The following is a 17,994-nucleotide window of genomic DNA, read 5'->3' as shown; positions in this document are numbered from 1 at the left end:
CAGCACAACATAATGGGCGCATGAAAGAGAACATTTCCCACATACCACAATCCAGAAACGTAACATACGATGGGTGGTGCAAAGGGCAACTCAAGTCAACCACAAGTAGCGCCATGTGGCTCCCTAATGTCCAAGGTGGTGGCATAATGGGTACCACATGGTACCAGACGCATATCAGCTCACTTGTGCTGTTCCACCACGTCTAGAAGGTCCTGCAAAAAGAAATTTCAGCGTCACCACCATCGGAGACCTGCATACTTAGAAGTGCATGTCTGCGTTATGGTGCCTTGCTATTGAGCAGGCCTAGCCTCTTCGGGGACTGGCCTACGGCCTACAGGCTTTTTTCCATACATCCAACAGTGCAGCACCTGGCCACACCCTGCACAACATGACAAACTTATGTAGGTGAAGAAGTGGCCAGGTACATGCAGGTCAGCCTTAGCCACTTCTAAGCAACCACTACTTTACCTCTTCTCCCACAGGACACACTGGAGGAGTCGCCACTGCATCAGGACCAGGCATATACTACACGGGGTAAGAATTGCAGCCAATCCCCACAACCATACAAGCAACATTTTATGCAATAATGGCAAACCGCACATCGAAGGCAACATTGTGAAACCTACTGTACCCCACAGCACTTTTTTGCCAGTGCAAAGTGGGCACCCATTCATGGAAGGGGCTACAGGCTAGCACACACAACACACCGTACTGCAGTGTACATTACAAGTTTCATGTGTTCTCCATTGTTCTCCGCTTCTGCCATTCCTCTACCATCACTGACCGCTACACCTCACCACACACTACACACCCTAGTGCAACCTATGTTTTACTTCTCATGTCATGTGTAATGCAGGCCCCATCTGCTAATGCGCCTGCCAACTTTCACCCAGGCCACATTTGTACATACATTGCTCAATAACATTGCGTTGCCTGTGCATACCAGTATGTGAGTGACTGTGTACATTGTGCATATTGAAACTTTCTGATGCTGATGACTTCCTTTCTTGGCGTAATGTGGTAAAATACTTCCTCAAGCAAGGGTCTTATAAGGCCCTACCCATAGCAAACGCAGATGTTGACATGTAGCTCCCTATTGTGAAACAGGGGCATTGATGTACACCATATGGTAATGTACGCATAGCAGCTCACTACTGCTGTTCCGCCAAGTGCACACTGTCCTCCGCAACCATTGTGTGCTACTCACCAACTGCAAATGCATGCACAGCAACAACTGCATTGCTGCATTATATTGTGGAGGCTGTGATCAAGGCCTCGGATGTTGGGTGCATGGCCTTTGGCCATGTACCCAACAGTCCAGGTCTATGTCACACTCACCACAACAGAGCCATGCAGGCCACCAGGTACGCATGTGCCAGAAATCACAAAGGCAACATACGCACCAGCACTTCCACCCAACCACCACACCATAAAGCTGGGACGCAAGGACATGTCTTCCATTTACAGTGATGCAGAAACATACCACTGTGTTTGGGACCGCTACACACTTCCAATCAGAAAGCATTATAAGAATGCCAACCAAACAAGACAATCTTTGCAACATGCAGCATGCTCCCACCACTGTAGTACGTGTATAGAACCAATGTTGCATACTGCACAGCAACACTTACTAATCTGCGCAATGGACACTACGCAAGCACATACAAGAAACATTTGCACCGGGACCTGTTCCATATGTGCACTATTCCATTAATACACCCAGTGCACACACTGCACAGCTGGTCACTACACCATCTCCACCCATACACGACAACTGTTGGTTTTTGTACCAATCACCAGACAAATGCAACCACCATTTTGTGCACTGCAGCCAAATCGCACACAATAAGCAACAATGTGGCAGCTACTTTCAGCCAGTGCACATACCTTTTCAACCAGTGGACATAACTTTCTGTGCTAGGGCTGCAGCCACTCTCACACAACACACCATAGTACACGCTATGTTGACATCCTCATGTGTTGTGCAATGCACTCCCCGTCTGCAAATATGCCTACCACCACTCATGAAAGAAAGACATCTTTGGTGTAGCTATCATGCAATAACTAAGGCTGCCTACAATGACCCCCTCTATATCTCCCCCCGCACAAAACCTCACCCAACTTGGCGGAAAAAATTCAGAGCCGACCATATACTTTTTTTGCTAAGTTTGGTGATGATTCGTCCAGGGGGAGCGAAGTTATAAGACGCGGAAAAAGTGTTCTTCCTATGAGTTTAGCAACTTAACCATAACTACACACCCGCTACTGCGGGCCGTGTAATATATATATATATATATATGTATATATATATATATATATATGTATATATATATATATGTGTATATATAGGTGAGAGCGCGAGAAGTGTAGAGATATCGCGAGACGCTAGTTCTCGCGAGATCTCGCGAGGAACTCAGAAGAGCCGGGTGAAGAGAGCGCGAAGCGCCAGAAGCCAGAGCAGAGGACACGGAGCAAGTCGCGCTCCCGGCGCTCCTCTTAGGATATGAGATAAACATCTTTTACAGACTTTATGGCAATACAGCACCCATCACAGTTGAGGGCCAGTTGCCCTAGGACTCTAAGACATTTATATTAATGTGTCCTGCATTGCTGATACTGATGCCACAATAAAGAGTTGAACCAATTACACAGAGGCTTCCCGCCCATTATTATACATCATATTTGGCGACGACGATTAGCGGCGCCATGCAAGGAGCAACTCCACCCCCGCCTTTTCTACAAATGCCAGGTAGCCCTACCATTCCATGGCCACAATGGCAACCCCTATTCACTACGTACCTGGAAGCACTGGGAGGTGCGGGGTACACGGCGGCAAAGCGCAGATCCATGCAATTGAATGCGCCACGCATGGAAGGCCAGAGGGTTTTTGCAAGCCTCGCGCCCGAAGTAGTGGCTGATGATAACGACGACGTGTACAAGGAGGCGGTCAGGAGAATAATAAAACGATTCGCCAGTATAGAAAACACCATTTTGCACAGGATACGGTTCGACAGTAGCAAACAGGAGGCATCCAAACCTGTGGATGACTATGTGACCAAGCTATGTGAATTAGCTGCACTGTGCAATTTCAGAAAATAACACAGAAGGATTGATCTGCGACATGCTAATGGTACACACCAACAGCAGGAAAGTGCAGAACAAGTTTATTTTAGAAAAGGAATTACAGCTAGAAAAAGCCGTCGAGATTGCAAGGGCGGTTGAGGAGACTGCATGACGACGTAAAGAATATGTTGGCGGATCCGGGCCAGCAGATGTCCAGGCTATTGCCTTCCGGACCAAAAAGGAGAAACCAGTCGCTGATGCGAGAGATGGGAAGTTGGGAAGGAAAGAACCATTGAAATGCCATAGATGCACCAGCTCAAAGCACTTGGCAAATGATAGAGAATGTCCCACAAGAGACAAAGAGTGCTCAGTGTGCAAGAAAATCGGACATTTTTCGCTGGTATGCAGATGGCGAAACAAAAAGGTCACCAACGTCAATACAGAGTACAATGCAGAGAGAGAATCCTCATCCGAAGAAGAAGGGGGGCCCACTGTGTTAATGGCAAACAACCCACGAGCCAGGAGAGAAAAGCCTCACTGTGCCATCAGAGTAAACGGCATGGAGACGAGAGTCATGGCTGACTCGGGTTCGGACTTAACCATACTGCCCCTTCGCACATACAAAGAGATGATGGGCACCGAAACAGTTGAAGTCCTTAGCACCCGCCACAAGCCCACAGTGTTCGGTGGTGCATCCATTGACCTACTAGGATATATCAAAGGGAAAGTGGTGTTCAAGGGGAGAGAAACTACCACAGGAATATATTTCAGTCAAGAAGGCCCAGCAGTCCTAGGTTGGGACAATCAAGCCAAACTTAAAATCAAACTGGATCCCAGCACAGAGGATCAAGTGTTGACAGTCAGTACAAGAGGAACGCCGGTTGTCAAAGAGGTTTTTCCCAAGCTGTTCTCGGAAGGGCCAGGAAAAATAAAAAACTTCATACATAAGATACTGCTCAAGATGAATGAAGTCCCTGTTAAACACAAAGTAAGGCCTGTGCCAGCGACAGCCAGAGACATACTAAGAAACCAGCTCGACAAAATGGGGAAGGATGGCACCATTGTGGAAGGTGAAGCCTCAGAGTGGTTGAGTCCCGTGGTTCTCATCAAAAAACAAAACTTGCAAGACTTAAGGGTGTCCATTGATCTTCGCAGCCTAAACCTGGAAGTCACCTCAGACAGCTAACCCCTTCCAAGCAAGCTCATCCTCATGATGAAAGAAGCCAGAGTGTTCTCCAAGTTAGACATGAGGGATGCGTATCATCAAATTCACTTGCACCAAGACCCCAAGTCACTAACTGCGTTCATCACCCCATTTGGCACCTACCAGTTCACCAAGATGCCCTTTGGCCTGTCATTTGTGGCTTCGACGTTCCAGCTAATGATGGACTTGTTACCACGAGACATAGGAAACGTGTCCTACTTCCAGGACGATATCCTGGTCTATGCCACAGATGAGCATACACATGATGACATTTTAAAGAAAGTCCTCACCAAGCTACAGGAAGCTGGAGTCAAGCTAAGGTATGAAAAGTGTGTCGTGAGGGCACGTGAAGTTGAATACTTGGGGTACAAGATTTCGTCACAAGGCATAATCCCAAAACAAAACCTGGTACGAGCCATAATCAAAGCTCCGGAGCCAACTAACAAGGAAGTAGTGAGGTCGTTCCTAGGACTCGCAAAATACTATGCCAAATTCATCCTCAGGTTTTCAGAAATTACGACCCCACTGCGTGACCTACTCAAAAAAGGCACACAGTTCACATGGCTGGAAGCCCAGAAAGAAGCGGTAGAGAATATAAAACGGCACATAGTAGAAGCACCGTGCCTACTGCCGTTCAATCCGGAATGGAGTACAGTCATTACCACAGATGCCAGTGTGTGCGGATTAGGTGCCGTACTCACCCAAAAGAAAGCAGATGCAGAACATGTTGTGGCATTCGCCTCTAAAGCCCTGTCCATGGCCGAGAAGAACTACTCCACAGTGGAGAAAGAGATGCTGGCTTGCGCATGGGCTGTTGAACATTTCAGGACTTATGTGTGGGGCACCAAATTTAAACTGGTTACCGACCACAAGCCCCTCATTCATATGCTCAGTCCAGGAGGGACAAAATCGTTGACACCCCGGTTGGCATTCATTGCAGCCAAACTGCAGGAATACACTCTTTTTTATTTTTTTTTTATTTTAATGTTACATCAGTTTGATACAAAAGAAAGGAAAAACTTTAAGTTACAGTTCATCACAAAGGTCTAAAAAAATCTCAGAATCTCGTGCCTATCACTCTGTGTTGTTTATCCTCAAAGCGTCCATGAAATTTATAGTTGCACAAGTTAGTTGAGTATTAAAACCTCCAATCAGATAGCAACACCAAGCGTCCATGTTTCCCGATAAGGGAGCAAAATGTGCTAGGTGTAGGTATCTCTGTGCTCTAATCGCATCACATTCAATAATTAGGTGCCGCACGGATTCTGTCGCTTGACTGCAGAATCGACATGAGGCGTCCTGTACAAGTGGATCACGCCTCAGTACTTGTGTCTCTTTGGTTTTATAGAGATTGAGCCGTAAACGTAGGAACATGTTCCTGTGGTAACTTGAAGGAAATCTATCCAAGTACTTTGGCAGAGCATCAAGTTTATTTACGGCGCATCCAAGATCTAGGGAAGAAGCCAGATTGTTTCGATTTTCTTAATTTGTTATCCAATTTTGTTGACGAATTTTCTTTTTTGCAATCTGCGGACGCATCATTACTGTCTCAAGAGACACATCAGCGTTATGTAATACAAGATGTAACTTTTCCCTCCACTCATTCAATAAAAAGGCAGAAGGATGCTCAGAGACTGTGTGCATTATTTCATATGGTTTCGCTGGAGGCTCCAAGCGCATTTTCCTAAATGCGGAGATTGATTTCCACAGAACCGATCCATAGAGCGACTCAATACACAGTTCGTATTGTATTGCAGCAACTGAAGAGTTATTTGGCAGTCTTAGCACTTTACGCCAGAATTTCCCTTCAAGCTTGTTCCACACGTCTTGTGGGATATTCCAGCCTGATTCGCTCCCAAAGGTTATCGCGGGCACCAGCTTTTGAAGGTAAAATGTTAGAATTGGCTTAAAGGAAAGTTTTCCGTATGCTGCATGCAATTTTGCACCATGTAGTGCAAACATTTGCATCCGGGCCAATAGATCTTGCGTCCAGTCCCACTCACGAATAGAATTGTTGAATAGAACACCTAGGTATCTGATGCTATTTGATATCTCAAGGTGTTCTTCCATTATCTTCCACTGGAAATTCCTTGACCTTTCTTGCGTTCCTTGGCCACCCACAATGATCTTAGACTTTTTGGAGTTTATTCGTAGATCATTTTGCAAGCAATAGTCTTGAAATGCCTTTAGCAGTCGCTGTAGACCAATTGGAGTAGAGTCCATGAACACGATGTCGTCTGCGTAGATGACCCAACTTATTTTCTGCCCCTTTACTGCCGGGGGGAAGACCCTTAGGTCTTTTAAGGCCAGTGGTAAGTCTGAGATGAAGAGTTTAAATAATTGCGCTGCGAGGGGACAACCTTGCTTCACTCCTCTTTTTGTATGAATTTCATCTGATAAATCACCTTGCTCATTTAACCTTACTCTAATGGACGTCTTAGAGTGAAGAGCAATCAGGGGCGCCAACAGATCACTTGGACAGTTCAAGTCGTTTAGTTTTTTCCATAAACGGTTGCGGTTTATGCTGTCAAATGCCTGGCTCTAGTCTATGAAGGCAATGTATAACTTTCTCTTCCGCATCAGGGACTCTAATTTTAAGCAGTTTAGAAGGACCAGATTTAACTCAACTCCGACTCCTTTAGTAAATCCTGTTTGGCGAGAATCAACCACGGCAACCTCATTCGCCCAAAGTGCCAGGCGTTTTTGAAGAAAAGAGCCAAAGACCTTGCCAATTGTATCCAAAAGGGCGATCGGGCGATAGTTGTTAGGATCGTCCCGATTACCCTTTGTGAATATTGGCACCACGACAGCCCTTAACCACGAATCCGGCAGGACTTTTTCAGTTGCAATTCTATCAAAGAGTGCACTCATCAAGTTGGCCCATAGAGTTTTGTGAGTTTTCAACATCACGTTAGATATTCCGTCGGGACCTGCCGCCCTGGAAGACTTTAACTTCTGGATTGCCCATTCAATGTCTTCTGCAGAATCTGCCACATTCCATTTTGAAGTAGTTAGGGATAATGATGGAACCTCAATACAGTTGTAGTCATCAAATACTTGCGTGAGTGACCCAACTAGCTCCATTCACTCCATTTGACATTGAGTATGTATGATTAAAACTGCCAGTGTTGATGATCTCCCAAATATGTCTGCTGTCTTTTTGTATAATGAGTTTTAACATCTGTTCTGCTTGGTTCTGCACACGAGTCACATTGAAAGATTTGATCCAATACCGGTAGAGCTGGCGTCTTATTTTTATTTGCATGATGACGCATCCTGAATGATCTTTTTTCAAAAGCCTTATATCGTCTCGAAGTTTTTTCTTTTCGCTACTTATTGTTGCATTGAAGGGATGTTTTACTTACTTCAATATGAAACCCCTTATGTGTGTTGTTCCTCACTTTGAAATGGTGCAGTAACCATGGGTAGTTTATCCTTGAGGTTGTTGAATTTGCCTTTTCAAGGTTACTTTTCAACATTAGCAACTTGGGTGCACTCAATCGCAGTCTGTTTGCTCCATTATTTATAGTAACACTCTCGTGATACTTGAATGACGCAGTTTTTGGAACTTTTAACCAATTTAGCAGCATTGCATCATGGTTCCTCTTGTCCGTCTTTTTTACTTCAAGCGATATGACTTGAGGTAGGAAATTCCTGGACACCCAGATATAATCGAGAGTCTTCTTACTCTCGCCTCGCTTCCAGGTAAAACCTGGGGGGATGTCCCCCAGGTGGATCCATTCAGCATTGAGCACTCTCTTAGTGCCATCTCGTGTAGCCATCGATCACCACGATCCTGCATTCTAGCATTGATCTTTTGTCCAGATGTTATACATTTTGCCATTGGACTATTTAGCCAGGCATAGTTAAAATCTCCACATATTATAATTGTGGGATCTTCGAAAGATAGTAAACACTCGTCGACAGCCGACATTACTGCTCCAATGAAAGTTGATTCTGAAATCATTGCAGTATTCTAGTAAATGTTGACAATCAGTATCACTTGACTGCGTGGGAAAGATGTCCGTGAATTTTGGATTGAGGTTACTTGCACAAACATATTAAGGTTTTTCGAGGATACAATCTTCCAGTCAATATTATTTTTAATCATGGTAACCAGGCCAGAAAAGAGATTCTTTCCAGCAGGGTTTAGGAAAACTGTATACCCATCACACACCGGGCAATCACACATCCAGGTTTCTTGCAAGCATATGATGGACAGTTGCTCCGGAAATTGCCATTTATCATCAAAGAGATGTGTAAAACCTCGAGTATTCCAGGATATTAGCTGGTGGTTACCTTCGATGATATCCGCTCTTAGCTATTGGCCCTTTTGTTTTAAAACCTTTGAGCATGGCGTACGATTAATGCTCATGTGAGCCCACAATTCTTTCCTTCTTTTTTTGTTTTCGGTTTGGTCCAGTGGCGACGAATGTATACTTTCTCCGTCGCGAGCTTCCTCACATAATACTTCAAAACTGAAGAACAAGAATTCATCAACAGCTTCCAATATGGCCGACCTGAGAGTTCTAGAATTTAGGTGCAGATTTTCCCAGTCCAAATAATCCTCAGACATATATTCCACTACTGCTATTTCTTCGGATTTATTTGCGCGCAGCGTTGGAATACACTGCAACAGTTTTAGAATATTCCTTCGGTTCAGATTTACTTCTTTTTGTTCTGGCAGGGTGTTTTTAATTTGCATTTTCCATGGACCTTTATTTGTTCCTTCATTTCGTTTCTTACTAGGCATGTTTGCACTTCTGTCATGTTTTTCGGCTTGTGCTCTTGTTAATTTCGGATTTAGTTTTCCGCACAAGGGATTTAGTTGTTCAGCCGTCACTCCCTTATTTTGGTTCGACCCTTTATTGTCCTTGTTAGTAGTCAGTAGTGGAAACATTCGTAAATTTTTTTTGTTTACTTGCTCGCCATTTAGGGATGGGGTGTCAGTTGGGTCTCCCAGCCGCAGCTTAATTGCATTGCCTTTTCTGACTGGTGCCGGATTGATCTCAGCCGCAGGTTCATCGCCCACATCGATGTCATCATCGTTGATTGAGTACATTGAGTACTCACATAGCTCTAATGAGGCATCAGGAGATGCGTCATTGTCACTGTCTGAGCCTTCTCTTGCTCTTTTTGCACAGGGTTAGACTGGCAACTTTTTCCCTGGTTCAAGTTTGGATTTCTGCTTGTCCTCCCATACTTATGCCGGCCGATTAAATATAGAAGGGGGCGGCAGAGTTGAGAGATTCCGTATGAATTTTCTCTTGCACGTTGTTCGGGCACGTTTGGCTACTTGTTTCTGAATTGAGCTTTTCTGAGACGGTTTTGGGTCACAGATCTTTTTTTTCTGAGGTTGCTTTTCACTCACGTTCTCCAACGTTGTGGGCTTGTGAAAGATCCCAAAAGAGAGTTTCTCAGTTAAGTTTCCTAAATCTACTTCAGCCACCCCTTTCTCCGAAGGTTGACCCGTTTCTAACAAGGCAGACGAAACAGCTCCATCGTGAGTTTTGTCAGCGGGTACCAGCTGAGGGGTGGAGTTTATTATCCCAGGAAACGGGTGGCATTCACTTGCGTGTCTCGCCGACAAACCCATTTCCTGCAGAATGCGGAAGCTCTTTTCTGGTGCCATTATTTCGTAATTTGGGCGCCCTGCGGCCGCACTACGGGCCTGAGGTCTCATGGCAATTTTGGGAGGCCTGGCCAGACTCTAAGATTTTGTCTTCTGCCAAATGTGTTTGACTGGGCGGGGCATAAAGCCTGTCACTTCCTGGTCTCTTTATTTTGTATATGTTGTGGCGCATCCACTTTGTGCACTTGATTACTGCATCCGTTAAGGCTGATTTATCACTGATTGACTGTCGGGCAAGATCACATAATCTGTTTTGCCATTTTAAGGATGTTTCGGTTTCGTTATCAAGTCTTGTGGCTATCGTTTGTGAAAAGGTTTTGAGTCTAGAGATCTTGGCATTAACAGATGCCAGCAGAGATGTTTGGTCGCTTACCGCATCGTGTAAGGATTCGTACAATTTCATGAATGGAAGTAGGGCAATTGATGTTGCAGCCAATACATTGTTATGAATTTGGATGCCTGCAGCCGTTGAGATGGAACTTTTAGATGGTAAATCGGCTCTAGCTGACTCAGAGGTCACCTTTGTCGATCTGGGCGTAGCAATATTTTCTTTTAACAAGCCATCCAAATTAGGGTTACTCATTACGGCTCATGTTTCAACTTCATTGATGCTTGAACACTCAACGCTTTCACGAGATGTTTGATGGCAAGGGTTGCTTATACAAGACAACGTCGAGGTTTCAGATATATTGGTGGAATTGTGGGATAAGCTCACTGAAGGACTATTTCTCTTTGCTTCCAACTTGTTTTTTTGCACGGGTTGGTTTTGTAAAAAACTGGCTTTCAGGCGTTCATAGGTGGATAAAATGTCTGCTTTCAGACGAGCTGTCAGCCGTGCTTCACATGCTGAAAGGTCAGTGGAAACTTGATCCGTTGATGACGAAGGATCGGAGAGCCCACCCTCCCCAGATTTTGTATCTCTAGGGATCTCACCACTTCCGAATTTAGAGGCGCCATGCACCTCCAGCGTATTTATTCCCTCGTCCGATGGTAAAAGAAACGTAAAAGCACACGACTTTCCTGCGCTTTGAATGTCAATCGAGGGTGACTGTAGTAAATCCTTATCCTGTGTTAGAACATTAGGCAAGTTTATTGCCAGCAGATCGGAATCAGTCAATTCGAAGGGGGATGTCTGCGCGACATCGCTGGCATCTACATACACAGAAGGAGAGAATGACAGGGCCAGCTCGACTGTGCAAATGTCTGGACTTAACCATTGAGTAATTTTACTGCTAGGACAGTCTTCCACCCTTCGGGGGGGGGCCCAGCGATGTTAGCGACAAGGCGGCTAACAAAGGCACTAAGCCTTTCTTTAAGCGACTGACAGCCTCCAAGTCGCATTCTATGTCAATCTCAGGTAGTTCATTCGGGACATTTAACTTAGCCAGAACGACAGGGCTTACCTCCTTCAGGAGACTCTGCGGCACTTTTCTCCGGGACAGCAAGGATTTGTGCCGGGTCTGCGGGCCCTCCTTCGCCGTCACCATACTGCACGAGGCTTCCAATGCTTGGTTTGTTGCAAGATGTGAGCCAATGAACCAGGCAAAATGTGCAGGAGCGCTGCTGTGGCGGCGGACGCGCAGTGGACTGCGGTAGACTGAACGCGTCAACGAACTCCGCGCCGCGCTCCGCGCACCAGCGTAGTATATGTAGGCCGGCCCAAGTATTAAAGTGGCAGTAGCAAAAACAGGGGTCCGTTGCAGCAGCTCCTCACATCAGCCACACTCAGCAAGGTCAGCGTTAGACTGAACTTGTCACCAAACTCCACCTTTTATTGAATGTCATCCCTTCATTCTTTATAGCATATATACACCCAGAGCCCCTGCTTCAATCAAAAGAAGACCACGCCCATCATAACAAAAACCAGTCCTCAGGAAAGCATAAGAAGAGCTACATCAACACCTGCTCACTTTTGTCTTATGCTGGAAACACCAATTGTGTCGATCTGCAATATGTATTGAAAAATATCAACACGTAAAGTCACTGGTCACTAACCCCTCACAAAGATCACTGCCTGGTTCACATAAGCACCATATGACTATTTAATATGGTGTTTACATAAATTGTTTACGTACAACTAAAGTTGTTCATGTTATAGTATTAAGCCTGAAACCAGGCCCTTTTTAAACAATATGATGACAAATAAAATTGTGTTTTACTATTGAAATTGGTGATCTGTTTTCATATGATATACAGACAAACCTAAAGTGTCTGCAAAAGTGGAGCATACAATGTTCATATCTATAGGTGCGGAAGGGAGGCGTAGCCTGTATCCCTGTTATGTGTATAGTCTATTGGAATCCCTCTAGATACAGGCTCCTCGATAACAAAAAAGAGGGCACTCTAGCCTAATTTATTGAAGCATTCAGGAGGTGATATAGGGCATCCCAGGAGTGCTAAATGTAAGTGAGGACATCCTCATCTACGCCAGCGACAGGCAGGAACACATGCATCGCCTCTAGATGGTGTTCAGCAGGTTGGAGACCGCAGGTTTGACCATCCACCGGGAAAAGTTTGAGTTCCTGAAAGAGGAAATAACATTTTTTGGGGTACGTGTTCAACAGCGTGAGAGTGTCAGCTGACCCACAAAAAGTTGCGGACATAAAGCAGGCCTCCCCCCCAACAACACCCACAGAGACACACAGTTTTTTTCGGAATGGCGACATACTGTGGGAGGTTCATCCCCAACCTGGCAACGATGTCCGAGCCACTCAAGGAACTCACCAGATCGAACACCAAAGGGGACTGGAGCCCCGACTGCCAGGAGGCGTTCGAACGGATCAAGACATCCCTCTCAGACAAGACAATAATGGCATCCTTTGACCCAACACTAACAACGGATCTGTATGTCGATGCCAGCCCTGTCGGCCTCAGGCCATCCTCGTTCAAATATCTCGGACAGGGGAGACGAAGCCCATCGCCTATGCATCCCGTGCCCTCACACGGACTGAACAGCTGTACTTGCACATCGAGAAAGAGGCCATAGCAGTGTTGTGGGGATGCCGCCACTTCCACATCTACCTCTATGGACGAAAATTCAGGGCCTACACAGATCACAAACCTCTTATCCCGATTTTCACTGGGTCATCGTTACACCCCCCGGCCAGATTTGGGAAGTGGCTGCTTCATCTGAAGCAACATGAGTTGAAGTTGGCCTAACAAGTGGGTACGGACAATCCGGCAGACTTCCTATCCAGGCACCCGAGGGCTGCCACCCTAGGAGAAGTAAGTGAGGCAGATGAGACTTAGAGCACATTTGCCAGATCATCCACACCATGAAGCCCAAGGCAGTCAGTATCGATGACATTGTGGAAGCCACGCACACTGACCCCTGTTGCGACTTGATCAAGAACACCATCATATTGGGTGAGTGGAAATCCTTTGTCCGCAATGTGCACAACCGCACGCCAGCAGCCAGGGACTTCCTCACTGGCATGTTCCCAATACGACAGGATCTGTCTGTCACCAGCGAAGGGTTGATCCTGAGGGGAGCCCGCATCGTGATCCCCAGCAGTCTGCAGGACAGAATCGTGACACTGGCACACGAAGGCCATCAAGGAATGGTCAGGAAAAAAGCCAGTATTCGACACGAGTGTGGTTCCCTCACATTGACATCAAGGTGGAGCAAATCATTGCATCCTGCCTCCCTTGCCAGATCACAGGAGAACCGCCAAACCCTGATCCCATACAGTCGGCAGAGCGTGGGTCGTCAAGATGGGACGCAAACAGCATCGATTTTTGCACAGTTCAGGAAGGGCCATAACTACTGGTGGCCATTGACGACCACTCAAGATACCTGGAAGTGGAGATTGTATCCTCGACAGCAGCAGAAATGGTGATACCTGCACTCGAGAAGATGTTCGCCACACATGGCCTGCCAAGACGCATCAAGAGTGACAACGGACCGCCATTCTAGGGGACGGAGCTCAAGAAATACCTGGATTATCTGCACATCAAACATCACCACATCACGCCCAGGTGACCACAGGCAAACGCCGATGTGAAGAGGTTCATGCGGACCATCAACAAGGTGCTACGAATATCCAGGGCCCAATCCAGCCCCTGGAGAGTGGATCTGTACAGATTCCTATGGAACTATCGAGTGACGCCCCACAGCTCCACAGGTCTACCACCGGCAGACCTCATGTACGGGACATTGGTAAACTCGTCAATACCACATCACCAAAGCAGGGGCATAGACACCTACGACAGTGATCATACCCAACGAAGGAGAGTGACAGCAAATGAACACATGAGTGCCAGGAGGCACGCAAGGAAGTAAGGGCACCAGGTCGGAGACGATGTTTTGTTGGTGCGAAACCCCACAAAGACCAAGCCTGAAACACGGTACGACAGTGTACTCTGGACAGTGACCCGAATGGAAGGGACGATGGTGACAGTGGCACGAGGGCATCAGTCGATCACCAGGAATGCGTCGTGGTTCAAGAGGGTGCCCAGACAAATGTGGAATGATGGAGACAGGCGGTCCCCAGCTGAGGCGGAGCAGCCACCGGACGGTTCAAGCCATCAAAACGAGAGAGAGGCGACCCCGAGTTATGAGTCCGACGAACAAGCTGAAGGACCTGATGAGGCGTCTCCAGATGATGAAGGTGAGCCAGAAGGGGGAACTGGTGTCTTGTGGCCCTGCTCCAAAGCAGCAGCCTGTGTGATATGTCCTGGTCTGGGGGCACTGAGACCAGGTGGACCAAGACTGGGGGCACCCAGCCGACATGCTGGGGGCACCCAGCCGACTGTGAGTTGCGGTCACGCAGCACAGTTGTGGGCAGGGATCACCCTGCATATGTCGGGAGCACCCGACGTGACATCCATGCTTGGGGCACCCAGCTTGCAGCTCCAGGCCAGGGGCACCCAGCCAGCCTGTGAGCACACAGGCTCCTCCATGGCCTGGGGGCACCCAGGCCGACCTCAGCAACAGACGCCGGTGTTGCACAGCAGGGGCACCGGCTTGTGCCAGGTAGAGTTGCCAAGCAGGGGCTCTACTGGCCTGGCGGGCAGCCAGGGTGGACGGCGTTGCCCAGCAGGGGCACCGTCAGGGTGGAGGGCATGTTGCTGCTGAATCAAGACGCAGAACACCATAGTTCCATACTCCAGGACTGAATGCGCGGGAGACCCACACATGCCAACCCTCCCGATTTAGGCTGGAGACTCATGATTTTTCATTGAAAAATACTGCTATTTTTCACATACTCCCGCCTAAAATAATTATTTCCCCAATATTTTCCTATGGGGAAATTGTTGTCTCCCGATTTCTCCCTCCCAGGTGCGCCGGAATGTTGGCATGTATGGAGACCGCCCATTTCTTTTTATTGAATATGGTCACGTGGCTACTGCCAAGAGCTCCTGGGAGATAACATGCTCCTAGGAGGGGTGACACATTAAACTGTGGAGCCATAAATCAACTTGGTACTGTAAAAAAAGCAGTAGGATCAAACACCCAAATCTGTTTGGCGCGTTGGCAAGTTTATGCATTTTTTTATACAGTTCTATTTAGTGTAACATCAACTTTTGGGCCACTCGTATGTCAACTTGGTAAATATCCCGGCCAATCTGTGTGCTAAAAAATGCATTAAGCACGCTTCTGCGTAACTTGGCACACCATAACAAACGTGTACATGTTTCACTGAGGCAGCGGCTGAATCAGGTTCTTGCAGTGAGAGAAAGGTCATGTGACAGGATGTTAACCACTGAGGAGCTGCCGGCTCTTCCTGCATGTTCTGCTGTGTGTGGCTAGTGCTGCAGAAGCTGCGTGCAGAGGCTGTTGTCGTAATTGGTAACATTGATAGAAAATAAGAAAAGACAAACGAGTTTACATCCGGTCCAAACACAAGCGCAAAGTAAGACTCTCCTCTCCAGCTGGGTATTAGCAAGTTTCATAAAGCTCCATGATAAACCTTTCCAGTTTCAGTTCGTTCATTTATTATTCGCGATTGTCTTTAAAGTGGATTTTATTACGAAAAGATGTCCAATGTCCTTCCCTATTTATGCTTTAAGTGTCCTTTCTGTCTGTATGTTAGCGTGGAGTGTGCGAGATAAGGAGGTTGTGTGCAGAATCACGTTTTCTTGATAGAGGCGGATATGCTGAGGGGAACTGGGAGATGATCGATCCGACAGTCTGTTTGCCTCTGGAAAAAACGGTGTTATGGTGTTATGTAATATTCCGTATCCTATACGTTATCCACCCTCAACCCCTCCCCCAATCCCTGCCCCCTTCGGCTGCCTTCGGGCCCCCGCCTTTGGATCGGTGATTAACAGTCGAAGAAAAAGGGGGACAGGGGGTTGATAGACTGCAAATGTAGCGCTACCAAACCTTACACCACACCGGTACAGTTGGAATGGAGTCAGTCAAAATGCGAAGACTGGCTCTGTCCCAGAACTGGCGGCCTAATGCGACCTTTGCCCTAGCTGTAGCGGTTAGTTGTAGTCTCGTTACCGATTTGTAAATTGCGCACATGCTGTTTGAAATACCTAATCCTGAGGTCACACCAGTTGGAGAAAATAAGGGTGTGCCGAGTGCAACGAAAAATACATCGAGTTTAAGGGAAATATTCTTTGCTTGAGATTCATATGGTTAATGATTACATGTTTTTATTATCTTCTCATTGTCCTATGGCTTGTGACTGTTTATGGGGAAGTGGAGGATGTGGAAGGGAAGGGTGTTAAGAGAATGACAGGATGTTGCAGATAAAGCTCCTCCAAGAAAGTAGGTCTCTGATTCTGATTAAAGTGTTTTTCGTTAAACGTTAGGCCTCACCCTAAACAAGACTATCCATTGGGACGAGTGGACACCGGAGCAGCACACTTGACGAGATCAAAGTGTAGCCACGCTGTAGACATGGACTTCTTCAGACGAAGTCTGAGATTAAGGAACACGAAAACCAAGGAGGAGCAGGACCAGGTAACTTTACTTGTTTACCTCAAAGATTCTAAATTGGCACATTGATGGTGTGAGTAAATTATGTAGGGTTACTTATTTGTGTGCTTTCTGGTAAATGCACTACACAATATTAAAACAGCAAAATAAGAATTTGAAGGAGTTATTGTTCAAATGATATATATAATGGTTGCAGCTGGATTGATCTGCTAGGTTCGATATATAGTTTGGAATCTCAAAACATGAAAATGTAGACTGAAAATATCTTTGTTGCCCTTGTTCTATGTTCACATTTTAGTGCTCATTTTTCAAGATGTCACCAAGTACGGTCACAATTTCTTTCTTTTTTTAAAAGTATCATTATTACCCTTAAACAGATGATGATGCATTGTAGGATGGATGGATGATGGAAGGTATCAATCTCAAGACAATGAAAACCATATGGCTTGACCAAGTGGGTAAGGCTATTCAACCACTTGTACAGAGGACGGAGAAAGCACCTCCGTTAAATGGGGAATCAGTCAGGCATGAGGTAAAATGGTACCAGTAGTCTTTAGGCATAGTGCTTATGATGATAAGTTCCCTGTAAGTCTTTATTTTTATTTCACCTCACTAATTAGAGGAAACCGCGTACACGGACGCGTACACAGAAACAGTGTTATCTCAACAGATTTGAGATTTGAACTTGCAAGCCTATTCAGAAGGCTTGTGGATAGACTCCACCACTGGATTGCCTTCCAAGCTTGAGAGCCTCCTAAAGGGGATATGAAAGAATGCAACAAACGTAGTCCCCTAATTAAGACTGTGACCCTCGTGGAAAGTGATCTCAAATGAATTAGTCATTTTACATGAAGTATACAAATCTAGTTACTCTTGAAGAATGTTCAGCAATACTAGCACTAAGAACTGAAACATGACATGTAATGTTGGCATGATTTTTACATGCAACAAAAAATGAAAAGTCATGATCTATATGCGCAATAAGAATTGAAGAGTTTACAGCAACAGAATTCGAGAGTACACTCTCATAACTAGATGACTATAGATTTCCCAAGAGATCTTTTTCTAGCATGTGTATATATATCAGAGGAGGTTATCAATGAGAGGTTACCTCTCAACCTCCAACTGCACCACTTTAGCCAGAGCACTAGTACTCTCCAAAGTCGACTATTGCAACGCTCTCTACCTGGGTACCAGCCAAAA

The 17,994-nt window shown here is 46.1% G+C and overlaps 1 protein-coding gene across 5 annotated transcripts in view; it reads left to right on the top strand.

Moving 5' to 3' along the window:
- LOC138472640 (putative 4,5-dihydroxyphthalate dehydrogenase) overlaps positions 1-17,994 on the top strand; it is a 2,792,617-nt gene that overhangs the window by 313,518 nt on the left and 2,461,105 nt on the right. For 3 of the 5 annotated variants that reach the window (XM_069610913.1, XM_069610911.1, XM_069610915.1), the window contains exons 1-2: positions 15,636-15,754; positions 16,665-16,815. In XM_069610913.1, coding sequence (XP_069467014.1) covers positions 16,753-16,815 — 63 coding nt within the window. In that variant the 5' untranslated portion in view covers positions 15,636-15,754; positions 16,665-16,752. Of the gene's footprint in view, positions 1-15,635; positions 15,755-16,664; positions 16,816-17,166; positions 17,250-17,994 lie in introns of those variants that run through there. The other 2 variants (XM_069610912.1, XM_069610914.1) reach the window with 2 other exon arrangements.

This window comes from Ambystoma mexicanum, chromosome 8 (assembly GCF_040938575.1).
Source record: "Ambystoma mexicanum isolate Mex_15411 chromosome 8, UKY_AmexF1_1, whole genome shotgun sequence".
Taxonomy (NCBI): domain Eukaryota; kingdom Metazoa; phylum Chordata; class Amphibia; order Caudata; family Ambystomatidae; genus Ambystoma; species Ambystoma mexicanum.
The sequence above is the reverse complement of the archived record's forward strand: the minus strand, read 5'-3'. Positions and strand labels throughout refer to the sequence as shown.